The 21,488-nt window shown below is 46.9% G+C and overlaps 1 protein-coding gene across 2 annotated transcripts in view; it reads right to left on the bottom strand.

Moving 5' to 3' along the window:
- Positions 1-1,713: 1,713 nt before the first annotated feature.
- SRGAP2 (SLIT-ROBO Rho GTPase activating protein 2) overlaps positions 1,714-21,488 on the bottom strand; it is a 163,687-nt gene continuing 143,912 nt past the window's right edge. For both annotated transcript variants that reach the window (XM_006267815.4, XM_019477241.2), the window contains exons 19-23: positions 18,817-18,896; positions 14,902-15,082; positions 13,715-13,861; positions 11,172-11,499; positions 1,714-7,887 (exon numbers count right to left, since the gene is read on the bottom strand). In XM_006267815.4, coding sequence (XP_006267877.2) covers positions 7,504-7,887; positions 11,172-11,499; positions 13,715-13,861; positions 14,902-15,082; positions 18,817-18,896 — 1,120 coding nt within the window. In that variant the 3' untranslated portion in view covers positions 1,714-7,503. The remainder of the gene's footprint in view (positions 7,888-11,171; positions 11,500-13,714; positions 13,862-14,901; positions 15,083-18,816; positions 18,897-21,488) is intronic.

The following is a 21,488-nucleotide window of genomic DNA, read 5'->3' as shown; positions in this document are numbered from 1 at the left end:
GTCCACCTTTTTTCCCCCCTCTAATTATTATTATTTCAAATGGAATCCAAGTCAGTTATGAAAAAAATGCGGGGGCCAAGCACACGCCGCTATAAATTCCTCCAGGGCTATAAACATCACTGCAAGCGCAGAGCAAGAGGATCAAGTGACTGGGCACTTTTCAGCCACGCTTTATATCGCTGCAACCCCCCCAAGGCATATGTAAGCCCTGAGCAACTTTGCTAAAAAATAAATAATACTTTTACATTACAAAGAACCCATTTAAAATAAGAGAGGGGGACAAAACATTCCCTTATGCTTCCTTTGCATCCTGCTGCCTTCGTCTCCTTCCAATTAAGTCAAAAAGGGAAAATGTAGCCACAGGCAGAGCTCCCTCTCAAATCCGGGGCTGGGACGTTAGACCACCAGTGCTTAGATCAAAACTGGCTCCGTGGGGCCCTGACCAAAGCAAGTCGTGTCTCATTCTTTTGTTTAATCATTTTTTAATCCAGTTTCTCAGCCATAACATTTTCAGCTCTCCTTAACAAAGCACCTCTGCTTTTGTGTTGAAGTCGGTGCACGATCGTAGAGCACCATCCCGACTCCGTTATAATCTGAGACCAGAATCCGGTAACGAATGACCTCTGTTGTATTGGAGAGAGGAAGGGTGCCTTGGCCCTAGCGATATACCACCGGTCTCGGCTAGCAGGCAATGCAAGGCACTACCGTCTCGGACCGCACGCAGAACAGCAGGCCCCATAAACAAGTCATTAACCTGGGGGACTCTCACAGGAACAAGAACGAGCCATCAACCTGCGAGCCGAAAGCTGCTTTGCAGAAAGTAGAAATACATTTGCATTGTATTCCCACTCCCCCCCCCAGTAAACGTCTCCCAGCATTCCCTCTCCCATCTGTTCCCGTACAGTGATTATGCTGACAGCAACAGCACTGCAGGCTTCTTGTAGCGCTAAGCATAATCTACAGCCATGTGCAAAACCTTCACAACACTCCCAGGCCCTTTCCTCTTGTAGACAGCGGCCACCCCGGTGCAGAGAGACCTCCACTCCCTTCTTCGAGCTCCGTCACCGCTGGCCAATGCAGGAGGGGAACTGCAGCCACGCAGGGCAGGGGGAGGCCTAGCTTGGGGTTCTGCTCCATACGAAAACGGGTTGCACGCGCATCCCTGGTGACCCCACAGCAACCAATTCACAATTGCCGATTAAGGCATCCCGTCGAGGCGTAACGCACGCTCTGTTCCAGACAACGACTCTTTGATAGCCGTTTGTTGGCGCGGATGAACCAGAAGGGTTTAATCACGTGAGCATCCTCCAAGTGCTTGCGCAGGGGCAGAGCACCACGAGCTGCATTTTGGGAGGCATCTGTCACCACGTGCAAAGCCGCGCCAAGGGCACCGGGAGCAAGAAATCCTGGGTTCTGCTTACAGCTGCGGTTACCGCTTGGGGCAGGTCGCTTCCTCTGCCCCTCCTTCGGATAGGGTGTCTGCAGAAGGCCGTGCGGGCTGCTGCTTGTACCGCACCTCCTGATCCAGAGGTGCGGTACTATTGCTGGAGCCTGTAAGACTTTCCTCACCTTGTTAATTTTTCCAGATGTTACTTAAGCAGCTTTGAATCCAAGGGAAACTCAAAATCTCGAGGCAGGCAGCACGGCGCCCCAAGCAGACAGACACCAATGGTCCTATTTCTCTCTCCCCGACAGACACAGACACACACCCCCTCTCTACACACCATTTATTGTCGTCTGTAGGTCAGCATTTCCACCATACCTGAAACATTTATTTCCCCAAAAACTATTGCTAATGACAACGGATACATTGTGTTTCCCCAGTACGGATTTAACAATTCCAACACGTGTACTCTTCTAATACTGTACAATACTGTACCAAAAAGGAAAAAAAAAAAAAAAAAGAGAGAGATGTACCTCCATATTGTACATAGTTGTATATACAAAGTACAATTTTACACAGTTTTTAAAGTAAATATATACACCATATATATATTGGTGTAGAAGACATGAAACAATGGAAATTGTTTTAACAGTAACATTTCAGCCCAAACCATTAAACAGTTGCTGTTAATTAAAAACAGAACAAAAAAAACAACAAACCAACAAAAAGAAACCCCCGACGTGCTGTATGAAGCCTAGCCTGCTCCTGCAGGATTAGGGTTTAAATTAAAAAAAGAAAGAAAGACACGATTGCTCAACTGCAATTGACCTTTCTTACGTACAGTAGAATCAAGAAAGACATTGCTGCTATTCTTCAAATTTGGGAGAGTTTCATCAATTGCCCTACTGTGGCTACATATATCAGAGCTGGTCTTTTAAAGAACCTGTTGCTTACAAGTATTGCTCCAGCAATTTGGCACGCTAAGAGTCCAGTTCCTCTGAACTCGGTTTATGCAGGTTACAGCACTCTGCCGATAGAGAAAGGCTGGTGAAGTCCACTTAAAAAGCAAGTTATTATAGTGCCGCTAAAATGAAGGGTCCGTCTGCAATTTCCATTGCAAGCTGCCAAATGTTTTCCCTGCACTGAAACCTGACCTAGCAGGTATTTGCACAGTTGTGACTCCTTCCCACCCCCAAACCCACCTCTGTTTGCTCCGTTTCGGGAAAACAAAAGTCTATTGAACAACATTCCTGGAAGTCCAAAAAACAACAGAAACCAACTGCACGTTTTCCAGTTTTTAAATGGCGGCTTTGCCGCTCCCTTCTTCAATAGAAACGCGACTTGAGATTTACGCCGAGACAAAACCCTTCCCTCTACCTTTTTGGCATTGCTAGGAGGTGAAGGGGCAGAGCCGAAGGTCCGAGAAGCAGTTTCTGCATACGCCGTGCCACGTGCATTACACAGCAGACAGAACATAATGGCTCCCTTTGGAGTTTGCGCGGGCACAAGCAAGTGGGTTAGAAATGGTTTCTAAGTCCAGGCAGCTGCACCGACGAGTGGCAGAGCGAGGCGACGTGTGTAGGGGGAATATACCTTCAAAGAGGACCTGTGAAGCTGCAACACAAGTGGAGTTAAGCCCACAAATGCTTCATGCCTCCTCCAACCACAAGTTTTAACTCCAACCATTTTAAAAACTCATTGCCCTTTTAGGCAATCTTCTGGTTGCTCCTGGTTTACTAGTGACAAGCAGGAGCTTCCTCTCTCCTGGTAACTCATGCTGTGGCTGTGGGATAGGTAGTCAAGGCCAGATGATTTCACCAACGGGGTGATATTTTTATAAAAGCAAATCTATGCTAAAACAGGTTTTCTTTTCTGAATCCTTCCCATGGTCTTGCCAGAAGTGGAGAACCCATTGCTGTTCCTAGGCTTTTCTTCTCTGACTGAACTGCAAAGCCAAAATGAGTGAATTTGAATTTTTGTAACAAGTCCCCATGGCTTTAGGGCTCGTCCTGCAAAGTGCACCACAACCCAGGAGGAAGGCTTCACTTCTGTGCAGAAGGATCATTTCATATGCTTATGGTTAAGCATGTGCATATTGGTGCACCGGATTAGGGCAGAGGATCCAGCATCTTGTAAGACTTTTTGAATGTATGGTCTGACTACGGTGTATGTGTGTATATACACACATACACATGCACACACACCCATTAGCTCAGTTGCTTTAATAGGGCATTATGCCCTACTGGGAATACAACCTCCCTTCAACTGACAGATCCAGGCCAGTCTAGTCTATCGGGAAGACGCTTCCGTAACGAATCTGCGAGGTGCTCACTGCAGAGGTTTGCTTCTCTGGCAAAATCCTCACGCGCACAGAGATGCCTACCCCACGTTCAACCAAGCGTCTATGTCTCGACCAACACTTAGGAAAGAAACAGACGTTAAGGCTAAACTCTACTTTAAGTATTCCCTTTGCTTTAATGTTGCAGAACTCCCTTAGATAAGGGAACTTAGCTTGTGACAACATACCCAAGACTAAGGTAGAAGACTTGGGGCATAATGGATAGACTATCCCATCTAAACTCTAACAGGCTGGACGCGACGATCTGCAAGGTCCTTTCCAGACCCTAACAACTACAAAACTAGGCTTTGATCTGGCCGATGAGTTTGTCAATACTTTATCTGAACACATTATATGTGCAAGAACAATCCGACATTTAAAAAATAAAAAAAAGGTATTCTTCACAAGAAACTCAAAAGCTCCCTGTTTTGAAACAGGCATTCAAATACATAGCGGAGAACTCTTTTGCTGTCACAGTGTATTGCAAGTATTTGATGGTTTTCATTGCAACCAAGCATCCAGTAAAGATCAAGCAAAAGTATTTTTGGTCACACCTCACTGTTTTGATACGTGGACTAAGTTTACAAGCCCTAAATCGTTAGCCTTTGGATTCCCAGGGAGGCAGAAAATGAGCAAGCATTAAAGCAGGGTGGAGTAACTTCCAACTAAGCAAGTAAAATGCACAAGGTCAGAACTGCAGAAACTATTAAGACCGATCACCTAAAATTGTATTTTTATTTTAAAAGGTCGCTTTGGATTATTTCAATCCAACATTCAGTAAACAAAAAAGTCTTATGTTCATACAAAGCATTACCGGAGCAGACATACATTATTCCAGTTACCAACACTTCTCTTCTTGAAAAGAATATACTTTAAATTTGACACACACTAAAAGTTACGAAACTGCATTTCCCTGGAAGATCTAATAATTCTTCTGGACATGAAATTATGAAGTAACATATACACTTCCCCACGCAGTACAACGTCCTGTTTCCCATGCCGTGCTGACCTCGTCGGTAAGATGCCCACCAGACAAGTGGAGAGTGTTGTCTTTTCCAGTTCTTTCCACCTTTTTCCCCAACAAGTTTGTCACAAACCATTTACCACAAACCAACCGCTAGCCCCACATAGTCCATGGCACAAGACAGACAAGCTACCAGTGGTGTTTTGGGGGTTTGTTTGCTTTTTTGAAGCATTTCCTGCTGGTTAGGTAGGCCCAGACAAGCTGAAGCATCAAGGACGCTCTCCAGGCGATGCTGCCAGGTGCGTATCTGAACGTGAAGCACAGCGCACACCACCATTCCAGTTGATTTGCCCAAGATACGGTCAGTAGGATCTTTCCAGTGTCCTGGTCTCTAGAAAGAAGCATACTAATTCCATACAGAGACCAGCAGCTGATCTCTTATGGCCACTTGTACTGTGGATCTTGAGGACAGGAAACCACCACCTTGTCCTAAGGTGCTGTGTGTAGTTGGATACTGTCCCTTGGCAATACAAGTGCGAGGCATAAACCAAAAGAAAATAAGGCATTACTAAGGAGCCAAAGTGAATTCATAGCAGGATCTTGTTCTGCTCATTTCCTGGGTAGCGAGGCAAGCATTCACTTTGACCAGTCACCATCCAAACAAAAACCTAAATAACGTATTTGCCGGAGTCTCGCCTGAGTGAAAAATCACTAATTGCTTATTGGTGTAAATCGATTTTCCAGAAGAAAGTGAGATTTCTCGGTACTTGGAGTCCATCAGAACCTGAGAGCGAGTTAGCTGGTCACACAGTCGAGTTCGTTCCCTTTGATGGGGACAGTTTACAGTCCAACAGAAGCAGCGCACGGATGCATCGTGCCCAAAAGATAAAGGCTGCTGAACATTAACGAAGGAAGAATGAACGATGAGAATGGTCCCAACAATTTTTTCAGCATTTCCTTTGCACTCTTGCCAACACACTTGTCAAGTCTCCAAAATTCAGGGCATAGAGAGGGTCAGTCATTTGCCATCAAACACCATTCATACAGAAGTTCCTCTCCTTTTACAGAAAGATGAAAAAAAAAACAACCAGCAAGTCTATCCAAGCAAACTCCTTTTAATGAACTGGAAGTGAATATTTAAGGCCAACTTTTTTTTTTTTTTTTTCAAAGAGATGTAATATATTGTTTTTAATAAAATGCCAGTTAAAAAGACTACAAATCTGCATTAAGCCATGAGAAATTCTGGTTGCCATTCAGGACTTCACAGGAAACTAAAGGAGAATGGGAAAACCATCTTCCTCCTCATCTTGCTCGAGTGGATATGATGAGAATTTAAGATGTGTGACTATTTCCAGACTGCAAAACAAAACTCGGGCATGACAAGGTAAGCCAAAAATGAAACATCAGCGGACAGCCTCACTGGCTGGGCGGGACTGCAAGATTCATCTCTGCTTTAATATAACGTGTGCATTTCCTTTCGCTATGTGTAATTAAATTGTAGCTTTTTGGAAATTCCCAGCGAGTACAGAGGAGTCTATGCAGCCTGCTAGCACTTGAGACGGTCACAGTCTATCATATAAACGCATATATTAAGAATTCATTAAAAGGTCTGCAGAGTCCTTTGAAGACACAATGATATATCATAGGAATATGCATTTAAGCAATTTATAAAGTTGAATACTATACTGCCTAAGTCCCTTTGCTTTGTGTCCCTCTCCCCCTACCCCCAGTGGTTCACGGTGGCCCGGCCCACAGAACAACACATTTACAATCAAAAGATGAAAAGTTTGGAGACCTTGAGAATCCAAGCTTTAGGTACGTTCAGATCAGAGATTTTGGTTTTGGCCCATCTCAAGCATAACAAGGACATGTGCGTTAGGAAAGGCGGCTTCTTTGAGAGCACGGCAGCTGGTGTCGAAAAGTTAACTCATTTTTACATTCCATCTTCAAGTCCCTGCTGAAGGACACACGCTTTGCACGCTGCTTTAGAGCCTAATGGGATGGAAATGTCATTTTAAAAGAAAGCACAGAGCCATGTTTAAAATCTGGGAGCACAGCTGGAGCGCCCATAACCGATACGTTCTGGGATTCTTTTGTCCTCCTAAAAATCTGAAAGAGATGTGTTGCATTTCAAGCTGAGCAGACGCATAACGTGCAACTCAGCAAAACTAAGACTGTTCCAGAGTTATCCGTCAGGACAAGTCTTAACCCAGGAGAGAAATCTCTAGCGCTACGAGCTAAGACCCTTGAAAAACAGAGGATGTAATGGAAACTGAGACAGACCCTTAAGCACAGTGGCACCAGCAGGCAATGCAATAAAGCACAAGAAACAGGCATGTCCAAGCTCCACAAACAGTGGCACCAAAACATGCAATAGACTATTTATTGTTTCCCTGCGGCAAACGAAGCACAGACTATATAAGTCACTACACCAGTATTCAGAACATGATGCCACTGAGTACCTCCTTCAGTGGCCAAACATTTGAACAAGGCATCAACTATAAACCAAGAACCAGTTCATTGCTCCTTTGAGTTTTCCTCCTGTTTCACAGTGACCTGATAATGGGTTTTACTCTGTCCACCTCATACGTGTGGGATGCTGGATTTTGTTGTACTAACATCACTGATGCAGAGTGCATGGGATGAGGCTTAATTACTAACGTCTTCACTCCCAGGAAGCGCTCCTGGCAGTGACAACTTACAAACTAACCTTCGACAGAAGTCCCAAACTAGTTAAATAGGAATTATAGCGTCTCTTTAATATAGTCTCCTCATCTGAAACAATAACATTACATCCACAGCGTGGCTTCTAGTTCATCAGACAGTACAAGACTTGTCAGTAGGCTGTTGAGATGGAGAAGACGCAACAGCGGGGCTTGTGGCACTGGTCTTGGGGAAAACCGCAGGTTTTGGCCTAGTTGCTGGAGGTTTAACCTGCGCGGCCATTTTGACCGACTTCACCGGCCTGAAGGCGCACGGGATGTCGCCAGCAGTGCTGGCGCTCCGCTGGAAGGCTGGTTCAGAGTCCTTGATGATCTGGGTGTGCAGAGGGCTGGAAGGCTCCGAGGTGGGGGCCACGACCGGGGAGGTTTTCAAAGGCTCTAGCGTGTCGAGGACAACGTCTGGCGTGTGCTTTACGTTGCTTTGCCTTTCCAGCTCCCTCAGTTCATTCAGGGCAGAGTTCATAGTAGCTTCAATATCCTGCAAAAATTGAAGAGAGACCCAATTCATCACAGGGGCTAGATGCACATGTAAATGAGCGAGCTCCAGCGTCAACTGTAGATGCACCGCATCTCAACTCTAGCGCCAAGCGTCAGCCATCATTGGCAGGCAAGGGTTAATCTGACCTCGAAAATGAAGGGGACATCAGCTTTATGTGCTAGGATGACTGGCTGCTATCTGGCAGAACATATTAAAGCCAATTAATAATGCTGTTTGCCATCGGACCGGAGCCAACTAATTGATAACGCTTTCCTTGAGGCTAGTTTTGCAATTTATTTTTCCTGAATTCTCCCGGACTTTGAAGACGCAAATAAAATCCTCTCCTGGCCCAAACTACTAGGAGAAAAGCCTGCAATTCAAAAAGATACGGATCTCTTCTTGTCCCTTTTTTTTGCTTGGCACAGAGGGATAATCTTCCAATGATATCAGAGAGAGCGGCTCTTTGAAAGAACAAAAGCGTGATGTTAGCGGCTTACTGCATTGGCTGCTGGGACTCGGAGAATCCTATCACCCTGCAGCGCGTATCTGTTACAGCCATCTCAACAGCTCAGGTCTTACGCAGGTGCTTTTAATCTCCCGTGAAAATCTTACAAACAGAACTGGAAATTGTACTGAGTTTTAAAATCTGCAGAGGATGCTGGAGACGCACGGCAAAAGAACAAGTTCCTTTCCAGCTTATATAATATCACGGGAATTAAGCACAGGGCTACAAAGGCACTCCTCGAGACCAAAGTAAAATTTGTGGGTTTGTTCTGAGCTACATCAAGACCTAGAAGTTTATTAAGGATTCAGCTATGGGTTGGAGTCCGCCGGTATAACAAAATTCACAGGAGAGCAGAAGGGTTTAGCCTTTCCATGACTCATATTTTGGCTACAGTTTTCTAGCTTCCTTAGAGGCTTTTTTTTTTTTTTTGCTTTTTTTTCCCTTAAAGCAAGCGGGGGAGGTAAAGATCAGTCTAGGAGTGGTAAAAGGAACTAAAGACAGTAACCTAACACCTCCGATCCTATCCCCAGACCAAGCAGATTTTAAAACACTTACAGGTCTATGAAAGATATGCAGAACGTCAGATGATTACAAGATGGTGTTTGAACTGACACTTGAGAGGACATGAAAGGGGAGTGCTAATTTAATGCAGCTATTTTTTTTTTTTTAAAGCTTCTAATCTCCAGTGGAAACAACGAATTACTGGAGTTTATTATTCTGGCAGGAAGAGGAGATTGAAGAGAAAAACTAAAGTGAGAGCCTAATTGAAAGACAAAGAGACTGATTTGCTTCAGCTAAAGTCTAACGAGAATAAAAACAGCAAGACGGCGATAACCGTATAATACCCTCCGACAGAACCGAGGCTAAAGATACGGCAAAGGCCAAACACAACACCCCAGCAGAGGATGTAAGATATTCACTTGGACCCTGAACAAAAGGCCAGTGTTAACGGTACGATAACCTGACATCGAGTATAAGCTATCTGGTGTCACTGGTTCACCTGTAAGGAGGCGCTCGGGTAATTTTCACTTATCCACTTTTTGGGGGGCTGGTGGGGGGTTTGGAAATCCTGTCACTTCTGGTTCGCAAGTCTGCAGACATTAGCCATTCAGAGTACCTCAAAGCAGACTTTGAAACTTGAGAGCCAAGTGCTCCTGAGCCTCAGACACATCCGTCACATACTGAAAAAAAGCAGCTGGCATGGACGAGCGTGCATGTGCAGGCGTATCTACGGTTTGGAACGGGGAACACTGCTTGAACCTCTGGTGAAGAGGGAAGTCTGTAATATCTCACTCCAATACTTGCATCACTAGCTCTAGCTCCCTGCTATCTAAGCCCTTCTTTGAACCTTTGGCTGTTTTGAACCTGTTTTATATGCCCTGGTATTGTTGTGTGGTGGACAGGCCAAGCCAAGACACAGTAATTACAGATCCTGGTTGCCGTTTCTATTATCCCAAGTCATGATTCTTATGGCCCGTGGTCCCAAAGCACCAAGAGATTACTGGAGACATTTTTGTGAAGAGAGGGATGGATAAACAAGAGAAGAGGATTTTGTCACAGAAGTATTTATGTCAAAACCTAAGCAAGAGAGGGAGATACCTAGGGAGGGTTGAAATGAAGAAAGATTAAAAACCCACTGTCTCTCCAAGAGCTGGGCAGAAAAAACAAGGTGAAAACTATGCTTCCCCATCACGTGTACTGTACGCTGACTCGGTCTAATAATGCAGAAAACCATCTCTGTAGGGTGAAGGAACAGCTGTGTACACATCAGTAGGGCAGCCTTCCCCACGCCCGCAAGCACCTGCCTAAAGAAATCAAAATGCAAAGGCAACTCGATTTGAAGGTGGCTTCTTACCACGTATCTGAGTCTGTAAACACAAGAAGACGCTGCTATGAAAGCAGAACAGAGGCAGCATCACTTTTATTTTGACTGCGCTATTGGAAATGCTTCCAAAATTTCACCAATGGTCAAAGTTGCTCAGGTGGTGAAAAGGCTTTAAATTGATACCAAGTCCTCTGCTTTTCTCAGGCCGCACAGTTTGGACTGTTGAATGTTTTTTCCTGATAAATCAGTATGAGTTTTTTGTAACGAGCACCTTAGAAGCTGTGGGTTCTGAATAACGAACGTGCCAGAGCTTCTATGGCATAAAGGCCTGAGTCATTTATCTTTACTCACACACGCAGTCCCACTGCCTTACACATGATGAGGTTACACAATTAGACTGAGGCGTGGATTTACGTTACACTGAAAGAACGCGGAAGTGTGAGCTGAGAGACCAGACCAACTGGTGGGCAAGCATCTTTGGGTAGGCAGAGTGGCCAGCCTCATGATAAAATCTTGCTTCCTTGCCCCATCAACACGCTCAAACATATCCTGCAACCCTCGTCTTTGCTGCATGGACCAGCACAAAAGGTGCCGTGGCAAAAACGGAGCGCCAAACTTCATTGTGTGGGTCTGCAAACTCCTTGTTTCTCTGGACAACTTTTTTATGTTGTAAATGATATAAGAAACGGGTGGGGGAGGGAAGAGGGGGTGGATGCACACTTATGGCTCATGCAAAGGCGTGAGTGACAAGCACAGGATGTTCAGCATCTGTCTCCGAGCCCATGAAGCGCTCACATATGCAAAGGGTTGGAACGCATCCTTCCCCTACGCATAGCAAGGCTGAGCTAAGAAGAAGAGTTTACCCAGAATGAATGCGGTTAGGTTTTAAATCATTTGGTGCCTCCCTTATGAAAACAGAAGCCAACCTCCCTTAGGCTAAAGGGTCTCCTTTACCTGAGCAATGACCTCAGGATCCATGGGCCGATGGTTGTTGAAGCTCTTTGACCTTCCTGCGGTCACGGTCTTCCGGATCTGTGGGCTCTCTATCCTGTTCTTCAGGGACGAATGCCGGCTGATGGAATTAAGGCTGCCGTGGCCGCTGATGGAACATTTATCAGGAACCTCCTTGGGGAGACTTTGGCTCATAATGGGCTGAGATGAAGGTCTAGAACTGGCTCCGGCTCCTGGAGAGGCTGGTTCAGCCAAAGAGCTCGTCAGCCCATGGCTATCGCTTTGACGGAAAGCTCTCCTAATGCTGCCAGACTCTGGCTTCTTTCTTTGCCTTCAATTGCAAAAGCAAAACAAGTCAATATGAGAAGAGACCCACAGAGAGCCAGACCTCGAAACAGGGTTCCCCCAGACAACACGGACGGCAGCGGAAGGAGACCTGTGGCTGGCCGGGTTATTAGTAACCTCCATCACTGCTCAGGGCATCGTCATACAATGTTACAACCATCCACCTTAACGTCTGTCATAACAAAGCCAATTAGACTACAAACAGTTGTGCGCCTTCCTAGGACATGCCAAAGACTAAATGGAAAAGCATTTAACTCCGTTACAAAGGAAAAGTTGTCATTTTAACCAAAAACCCCTCTGTGCCATCAGCTAGTCTAGACACCAATTTTTTTGGTTATTACATCAGAGGTTCTTTTTTTGGCTAAGGTGCATAACAGAAAACCTATTAAAACTCTGGGGCAAAGGCATCACGGCATTCTTTTTAAGAGCAGGTAGGCACGTTGCCTTAAAGGAAGTTTAGCGTTGGCAACAAGATTCAGTCATTTGCTGCTTCTAGAAACATGCCTTTTCTATACCCTAAGCAAGGCCACGACAGATAATCTATGCCGTGCTATATGCGTACGAGACTGAATAGTACATAAGCTGGCCCCCAAAAATTATCTCCAAAACACGCCCCAGCAACGCGCAGTCTGAAAGCATGGTTTCACACACATTAGACGTGGCCATTCTAGAAAGACTGCCGCGTGTTATAAAGCAGGCAGCCTGGCATGCCTTTAAGAAAAAGACTGATTTATATATAGTGCAGGCTGCACGAGTAACTGCTACAAGCGTACTATTTCTAGTTGGATTTTGGCATCAAAAAACCAATTCAGTGGGTGGCACAACAGCCACAGTGAAACCATCTGATCTGTTTTGCCCCACTCTTGTTAGCACATAGGTCAGACGATTCAAACCTCAAGAAAAACCACACAAAAAAAAAAAAAAGAGAGTTATGCTACTGCTGCTAAAAATCACACCTTCCCTGGCAAAAGCGTCATGCAGGGTACCGCAACAAGGAGCAGAGCTCCGCGGCAGATGGTGAATCTCCAAAACGGAACTTGCCATGGTGCAAGCTGTTCCACACCCGATACAGTCCGACACTCAAACGGTTCATTAAGCAGGTAAAAACGCACCACTCGTTTCGCTGGTATTAAAGAAAGCCACATGGCTGCACGCTAGCTGAGGACTGGGCCCATCATTTGGCACTAACAGCCTCACAGAGGAAACATTTTTTAAGAGTTCTCCATCTGTGCCCCAGAGGTCGATAAGCAATTCTGCAACATGATAATTAACAGCACTAGTAGCTTTAGGGTACTCAGTTCTATTACTGAGAGAGTTGCTTTGGTAACCTAGCGTGCCATCTTATACCAATGAAATGAACTGAAAGATTTGGGAATAACAATGCCCTGGAGGGGGGAAAAAAAGAAAAGAAAGAGCAAGACAATTTCATTCTCCAGATTTTCATCAGCAGACTAGCATGTCGACACCTCGCTGAATAGATCAAACTGGGGCAATGGGAGGCTCGTGGTTTCAATGGTGTGGCACTCAAGGTTAGCAATTGGCTTTGGGAAAAAAGTTTTATGAAAGGTCGTTATGGACAGCACTGAATGCAAGGTACTTTTTTCCCTTATTGCTGCTTTACAGCAACCACAAACGCACTGAACATCTCGAGAATGCACTTCAAAATATCCCTGGCCCAAAGAGCAGTAACGGGCGTGAACAAACCATGTGAGAGATTGGGAGAGAGAAGTTACAGTGAAGGTCATGCCAAAGCGCGACTTATTTCTCTAACTCATGACTGTAAACTCCTCTTGCCAGGGACTGTCTTCCCAAGTGACCGCTCCAGACTTACCATAGCGAAGGCCTGAGCTTGGGTGCTCTAACACGGTACACACAGCAACAGGCCACAATATAGTATAGCTTGGTGGATCTGCCACATACTAAAGCATCTGTTTAGAGCGTACAAGACAAAGCGAGGCATTTATTTTTTTTAGGCCGGGGCTGAAGCGGAACGGAGGTGTGGGAATGACGAGGGTGTGTATAAAAGTGATTCGGGCAGGCTGGAGAAAAGGGAGCTGAACAATGGAGTGGAAATGAGCAGGAAGAAGCAGAAGCGGATGGGCAAGAGTAGTAGTGCCTATTTCCAATATTTTCCTCAAGAAAGAAAATGACCCACTGCCCTCAACACTGAGCTTCTCAAGCCAATGCAAGAGCGCTCTTACTTGTTGATGTTTGCAAGGTAAATATCTGCAACGTGACTGCCGCTTGGACAGTTGGCGCTGGCTCTGGCGGTCACTTTTTCTTCAGGTGGCTCCGAGTTGATTTCTATTTCAGACTTGGGGCTGGATCTCTCAGAAATACCGTCCTCACTAGGGGAGGAGGGAAAGATATCGTGTCAGAAGGGGCTGCTGCACCCACCCGCATGCCTTTTTATTATTACAGAGCGAGGAACAAATTGCACTCCACATCAGAGACCCAGATTTCTGTGCCTAACCTGTTGTGCCTAACCAGGGAACAGCGCTCAAATATCGGACTTAGGGCCTTGATAACACCGCCTCCTTGCACTAGTGCTAGTTTTATATGCAGATATAAGTTACGCCGGGATAGGAAGCAGATAGACAACCAGGTATTGTGGGATAGCTGCGTGAAGCAGGCTGTTGTGACTGTGACTTGCCGCTAGGGGGGAGCAGGTAATAGCCTGTTTGCCTGAGAAAGTGGCTACTCTACCATAAGCAACAGATACAACTACGCTGGTGTAAATTATACAAGTATACTTTTGTCCCTGATTTCACCCAAAAACAAGTGTGTTACACCAATGCAGGCCCATATAAAGGCAGGAGTGTGTCCTTTCTAGCATAAAGGCCAATTACATTAGTGTAAGCGCAGTGTGCGTACAAACCCTTGGACAGCAAAGATGCTGAACCAGCAAGCTGCAGAGAAGGGGACGCCCACGCCTACATGGAAGCCCACTGATGTCTGTGGGGTTTCTCCTGCACAAGGCGGCACAGTGCCATGGTAGTTAATGGGTCTTGATACAACCCAAAGGCTCTCCCCTGCTACCTACCCTTCATCTCCCTCCCTCCCCCCAATGCAGTCAAAAACAGGCACCTGGTCCTTCTAGCTGCAGAATCAAAGGCTGTGGCACTGCGTGCCGCTGGCTTGTGAAACGATCATGTCTTAACCATGTTGGCCCAACAAAGGCAAGAGGACCACGGACCTGTTTCTGACCTCTGACATGGAGAAGCTTGCGGTGTTGGGGGCTGAAAGGCCTCCAAGCCAGTGCAGGCCCTAACACTTCAACACGGATGTTCAAATTCGAATGGTTCTTCTTGCAGTTTTAAGTGTACCCAAATTTTCCCAGCATTCAGAGGCCCCCATACCCACGCAGGGTCTAACACAGGTGACGTACGTGTCTTGAACAACGATGTATTGATGAGGAATAAGTCCATCGATTCCATTGTGGCGTCCTTCCCACCAGTCATCCGAAGCCCGATGGTAAAGCAAAAGAGAAGCCCCCTTTTTGAAGGACAACTCCCGTGCAGTTCGGCCAATGTAATCAAACTTTGCTATCGCTTCTATGGGCTCACACTCTAGGAGAGAGAGAAGGGAACAAAACATCAGCAGTGAAGTGAACACTAGGGCTCAGGAAAACATTCGGGAGTTTGAACCTCTCCCTTGAAAACGATAGAGAGCAGACCACAGCGCACAGCATAAAGTGTCATCTGGTAACAATGCAGAACAGGGTCCAAGCATCAAGATTTGGGTGTGGATCTGTCACACACATGGGAACTCTACTGTTGGGTTGATCTCGCATCTACTAACTGCACACACCTCTGCATTTTCTCCTCTACAAATCTCACGTCAATGAAACAATCCCAGTGTATTAAGAAAACGTGAGCCAGAAAGTCCACCTGTCATGTCCCGAGTCACCACCATCAAGGACCCAGAAGTTATGTCAGGGACAAAAACTATCTAGGGAGGTTTCCTCCAAGGCAGATAACTCGTGCCTCCTGCGCCGGCAAGCAGCGGCCTTCGTCGGCACTTAGGGAGGGAAACGCCTCCAGATTCCAAGCTGCGTCAGAAATAAGGACTCTATTCGGGAAGAAATTCTCCTGTCTTGAGAGCCTGTCTGGCCCAGAAGACTGCAGATCACAACTTGACAGGACACTGATCTATCCAAGGAACTGCTGTGGAAGTGAACACAAATATCCAGTATCTTTACCAATGCCTGCTGTGGAGTGGCTCCAAGTCAGCCGCTCCGTGCTGCTGGATTTGCACGATTTCTTGAGCACAAGCTAGGTACATGTGGAGCGGTGCGACACACATAACCAGACAGCTCCTGCCTGAGGAACTTGCAATGGACTGTCACAAAACACAGGGTGACCAGCTTCCAACAACCCCCAGAACTCAGATACTGAGCAGAGGCGGACAGTACAGATGTCTAGACAGTCAGTCGGAGGCGGATCCGTGTCAGATTGCAGGGATTATTTTTAAAGTTTTGCAGAAGATGGATTCTCATTTGCAGACAGGATACAAATAAAAAAAAACAAAAAAACCCCCTCTTCCCCTCCTTTAAACAGAATCAAGGAAAGGGGGCGAGCTTGGCTGCCTATACCTTCGTACTGCACAGCTTTCAAGAAGCTGCATGGCAGGTGCCTCTTAATGGAAATTTCTGCTTCTTTTTAGGAAGCAAACTTCAAGGAATGCCCAGCCCTTTCCTCTCTCTGGCACCAAGAACACAGGCCCTGTCGCTCCCAAAAGATATGTCATTATTTTGCCTTCAGCTTGCGGGAAGCTCCCACGTGCCTGACCTCAACAGTGCAGCAGCCAGCCGGAGAGGATCTTAGGAGCAAACGTTCTGCAGCCCCTATAAATTAAAGTAGGCACTCCAGAAACGGGCTCTCGGCACTGGTTGGGACGTAGTCTGCAGACACCCGTGTAAATCCAGGTGGGAGTACAGGGGATGTGGTATCACCGTCTGACCAGGCAGTCTGAGACGGCCCAGCAGAAGCATTAGCCACTGAAGCACTGTGATTAACATGTGCTGCTGCAGGGCACGGAAAGACCGAGGGCCAAGGCTGAGCAACCACAGCATCTGCTGGGACTGAGCCTTCAAGAACAAGTTTTCTTATTGCTAAAACACACAACGCAAATCCTACTTCATCATACACTTTAGGTAGGTCTACGGACAGCTACAGCCTGTTCCAGTTATCAGCCCACGCCAGCCAGCCAGGTGTTTGCAAGAGTGAAAAATAGCTTGCCCGTGTTTTCAGGTTGGAACAGTTCTGTTTTTCTGGTTTAGAGTCCCCTGAGCATGTGGTTATCTGCTTCTGGCTACCTCCTTTCCTCTTGCTCGCTTGGCTCTCGGAGCCAAGTCATGCGGCCCGGTTAAAGCAAAATCACGTTCGCGTTTTCAAAGCTTGTTTTTTTCCATTTACAAAGGGAGGGGACTCTACTTGGATGAATTTCATCCCCATTTCATTAACAACTGTTTATTATTCCAAATGAGCAGAGCGCTCGAGTTTCTTACATTTCCAATTTGCTTTTTAGGACTATGGCTTTTCGCCAAACGAGTGATTTTAGACTCAGATTTCCAGTAGCGCTGCCGTATGAGGCTCCTGCTGTGGGGAGAGAGCTGTGAATAGGGACCGAGAGCCTCTGCTCCCCTAGCCTCAAAAACTGTGCAGGAGAGCAACGGTTTAACGTCTTTCCAGCAATTCATAACTCAAAGAGCCTGGATATGCTCTCATTATGGCCTCATTATGTTGCTGAGGGTGTGCCAGCCCCAGCTTTGGAGTGCCCAGCCACTCGTACATCATGTCGAAAGTTAGCAGAACGGCAGCTCCAGAAACAACCACGACCTTTTACAGAGAGACGCTCCTGCTCTCTACCTCTCTGCCAGCGAGTGAGCTTCAGGATGCGGGGGCATGACTTGGCTCTCGTGCTGATGTGCTTCTAAGCATCTACGAACTAGACCAGGCAGCCGTCGCATGCGTAGCATGCCGAACTCCAAGGTCAGTTTGTCTTGGGAGTTGGTACCTGAATGTGCGATGCATACACCCGTTTCACCCAGTGCCCAGAAGCTGACTCTCAGCCGCCAGCCAAGCAGTAAGTGGATAATGTTATCTTTTAAACAAGCCTCTTAAGTTTGTCAACAGGCAAAATCTGACCCCGGTTTACACTTCTGGGTAAACAGAGAAGGGAGTTTGCCTTTCCTTAGAGCGATCAAACTCCTTCAGTAGGAAAGCAGTTCAATTTCCCATGCGTGGTTAAGGGCCTGTGACTTTTCAGAAGAACAAGCTGCTTAACAGAGACCCTGAAGTCACATCCTTTCATCCCCCTCATCTTGGTACTTCCCTCTGACACCTTGGCACAGTCTGAAAAGAAACTTCTAGTCTTGACCCCCATTCTCCTGGCAGAGCGGCAGGTGACGCGGTTCAGTAGCATTTACTTCCTTGTTGGCGAGCCAACATTGTTAAGCCAGCAGGAACGGGCCGTGGGTGAGGGAAGGGTTCGTTAGCTGGCACAGCGATAAAGCACGGGAGAGGCCCAAGCACATAATGTCAACCAGGCTGTTAAAGGGCGACTCAAAAAGGGACGCCATCCGATTGAAAACCATGCTCCCCCTCCGACCTGCAGCAGCCCCTCTAGTCCCAGGCGACCCCCGGGGGGTGGATAACTGGGATGGATAAGAAACAAATGCAGGGTGCTGTAGTAGGTCAGGCCGTGGTGTGTGCACTGGTCAGCCGTTCATCCCCAAGAATAAGGGGGTGGGGAGCAGGAGAGGGAAGGATCCCCCCACCCCCGGGCCTGGCTCCTGGGGGGAAGGGGGAGGGCCTCTCCCTTTTTTTGGCTTGTTGTTTTGAAATAAAAGCTATTGGAGCTTGCACACGCGCAGGCTGCTGCCTGCCAAGGCCACTGAAAGGGGAGAAGCCTGGCAAGCAGCATGCGCCGAGGGGAGTGGGAGAGCAGGCCCAAGCACGTTCGCTGCTTGGCGCTCCGCGGAGCTCACGCTTCCCGGTGCAAAGGCCTGTCCAAACACCGAGAGCACAGAAAGCCTGCGCGCAACATTTCCTGAGGAAGGGGCATGCCGGGGGGGCTGCCGAGAGAGGGAGCGCTGGGCAACTGGGTCTTTTTGGAGAGTCACTCGGTGTCTAAAAATCCCTGCTGGCTGCCTCCCTTCTTCGGTTTCGGGCAGGGAGGGCCCCACATAAGGTCTCTTCTCATTCAATTCCCCGTGAGATTATCCCCCTTTGAATTTCAAGCATGTAACACCATCCCCTCAAACTGGACTGTCTTACAAGTGGCCGAAGGCTTCACATACCATCGTCGCTGGTATGGTGTTCAGCTGTTATATCCTGAGCCGAATCGTCTGCTGAGGCCGTCTCCCCGTGAGGGCTTTCACTGCATGGGAGGAGAGAGACAATGTATTACCCTGGAGGAAATCAAGTCCTGCCGTCTCTGGAAGTCACAGCTGACACTACTGGATCTGAAAACCTAGATTTCACTTTCCTCTGTGGAAACAGGATTCATTTCCATGCATTGAAATCAGTGAGGTTAAGGTCAAGCTAAGTCCTAATTTGCTTCAGCAGACGGAGCAGATTCTTCACCTTGTGTACATTGTCAGGAAATTAAAGCAGGCAAGCCAGAGTTCAGACCTCATAACCCAGCTCTCGGGAGACTGAAGGGAAAGGCAGAGACAGAAAAGGCATATTAGGTTTTGTTCGTCATCTCTGTCACACCAGGATTATTTCCTACGCTATATTCTCCGCTGCTCTGTCTAATTAGCTAGTTACCTGAGTGATGAGATGTCTGTCACTTCCCTAGGGGAGATTATTCCACTTTAATAAGATGTTTCAGATTTTTTTTTCCTGATGATCAGTTTAAATGTTCCTTTTCATTTCATCAAACAAGCGACTCCCATATCATATTAACTTGCTCGGGTCTTTATTTACAGACGTCTAAGCACTAATAGATCTCATGTCTAAACATTACAGGAGACAAAGCTTTAATAAGATCACATGCACACAAAGTGGAAAACAAAGGTTATGCGTCCCTAATGGCAGGATTACAAGAGCAAGTTACTGCAAAGTAGAAGTAGGGCGTGAACTCGGGGCGGCAGCTACGCTGGGATAACTGCCTGTGCGCGCACACTTACCCGGAGGTACGTGCAAGGCAGCAGACCCCCTCCGTGACAATGAGCAAGTTATCTCACACTTACTAGGGGGTGAGAGCGTGCATGTGGGCAGTTACTGGGGAGTAGGCAGCACTAAGTTGTATCCTCCCTTACCTCCATGTAACTTGTTTGCCTGAAGATTAAGGAGCCAGGAAGGCAGCTCCTCGAGGCTGGAGAAAGCAGAATGCAAAGAGAAGTCGTAGCTTCTCTCACGCAACCCTGCGGAGCTGCATGCCAGTTGGCAACGAAGGCTCATCTGTCTTTACTCTGCAAGCACACCTTGAACCACTCTGTGGGGACTGGTCTCCCCTCCCTTACACCAGAAGTGGCTGATGAAGGGAAAACCTGCTTGCTCTCAAGTCTTATGCTCCGGGAGGAATGAAGCAAGGACTGGATGGAGCCCTTTTGCAGACAGGTTTATAGCCCTGTGTGCTACACTGAGTGGACCTTAAATCATATCAAAAGTAGTTTTTACTTCTCTTCAGAGAGCAGCAACTTGATCCGTCTTTTTTGGCCCTAAAACTCCCGACTTCAGAGTTCACCAAGGCCTTGTGTTTTCTTTTTAAAATTCTTTTTGTGATACCTCCTCTATGTTTAAAGAAAACAAAACAAAACAAAAAAAACCAACCTCCCCCCTCAAAAAGCCCCCAAACCTGAAAAACGCTAGCATCTCATTACACTTAATCCACATAACAAACGCTCTGCTTCCTAGCCACCTTCTGAGCGCGTACCTCGGAAGGCATTAGTCCACTTTCCCATCCTTACTAGGAAAGATAAAGGCTTTGCAAAGTTTATAAAAGAATTTAAAACCAACGGGAAGCCCCAGGAGGGCTCTAGTATTAGGAGCTAAGGTTTCACCCAGACTGTGAAGTAATGCAGTGTGCAACCCACTCTAATGATCTAAACACCGCAAAAAAAACCAGCAGCAGCAGGCAGGTCGCATGCCTTCCCTTCCCCCTCATGCAGCACTTTAAACCAAAGCCTGCCCCTGCTACAGAAAGACCCTTTCTATCACACGGGCCCTCGGATGCTGCCGCGGGAAGTGCTAGGCTGCTGGATTTCTCCATGAATGCTGGGGAAGTGTCAGCAATACATACTGCCAGAGGAATGCAAAGCAAGTGGAGCTCTATGCAAACCATCTTCTCCCTTGCCACTCTCCGAGCCTCATGTGGCCAAAAGCAGGATTCCTAGACTCTGACTACCGCCCCGGTTAGACAGTGCTTTACTAGGCCTTCCTAATGTGCACAGCAAAGTAAATTGAGATATGTGATGGGATATTTTAGGACTAATGATCCTCTCTTTTCCATGCCTCCAACCCCAAATGCAGAGACAGTCTTGTTCGTAATGGAGGGTGAGCAGAGAAGGGTCTGACTTTACGTGGTCCCCTCAACTACCTGCATCCAGGTACCCTAATGTTTTCCAAAGCAGGTTACGATTAAAAAAAGCTTCCTGACAGCCACAGAAACTGGAGCTATTCAGGTTACAAAGAAGTGCCCCGAACTGTGTCCTCTGTTGTGGCCAGGTTTGGGTGAAGCCTCTGTTCTCGGGGGTAGGAGCCTTCCCCTCTGTCGTGCCTGTGTGAAGGTCTATGCATACATCGAATAATAAAAAGGTACTAAACACTCAATATTTTCATCCCCCTCTCCCTATAGGCAAACCTCACATTTCATGACAACACAGGATTTAAGGCAACCCATACAACTGAGCCAGCCAGTGAGATATGGGCAACGCCCCTACATCAGCTATGAAAGCTAAATGAATTGAACTGCTTTTGCGAAAGGCCTCCGAGTCGAGCTGGAGCAATTTGTATGGAGCTACCT

Source organism: Alligator mississippiensis, chromosome 14 (assembly GCF_030867095.1).
Source record: "Alligator mississippiensis isolate rAllMis1 chromosome 14, rAllMis1, whole genome shotgun sequence".
Taxonomy (NCBI): domain Eukaryota; kingdom Metazoa; phylum Chordata; order Crocodylia; family Alligatoridae; genus Alligator; species Alligator mississippiensis.
Note: the sequence above shows the minus strand (reverse complement) of the source record. Positions and strands in the feature narration are given on the sequence as shown.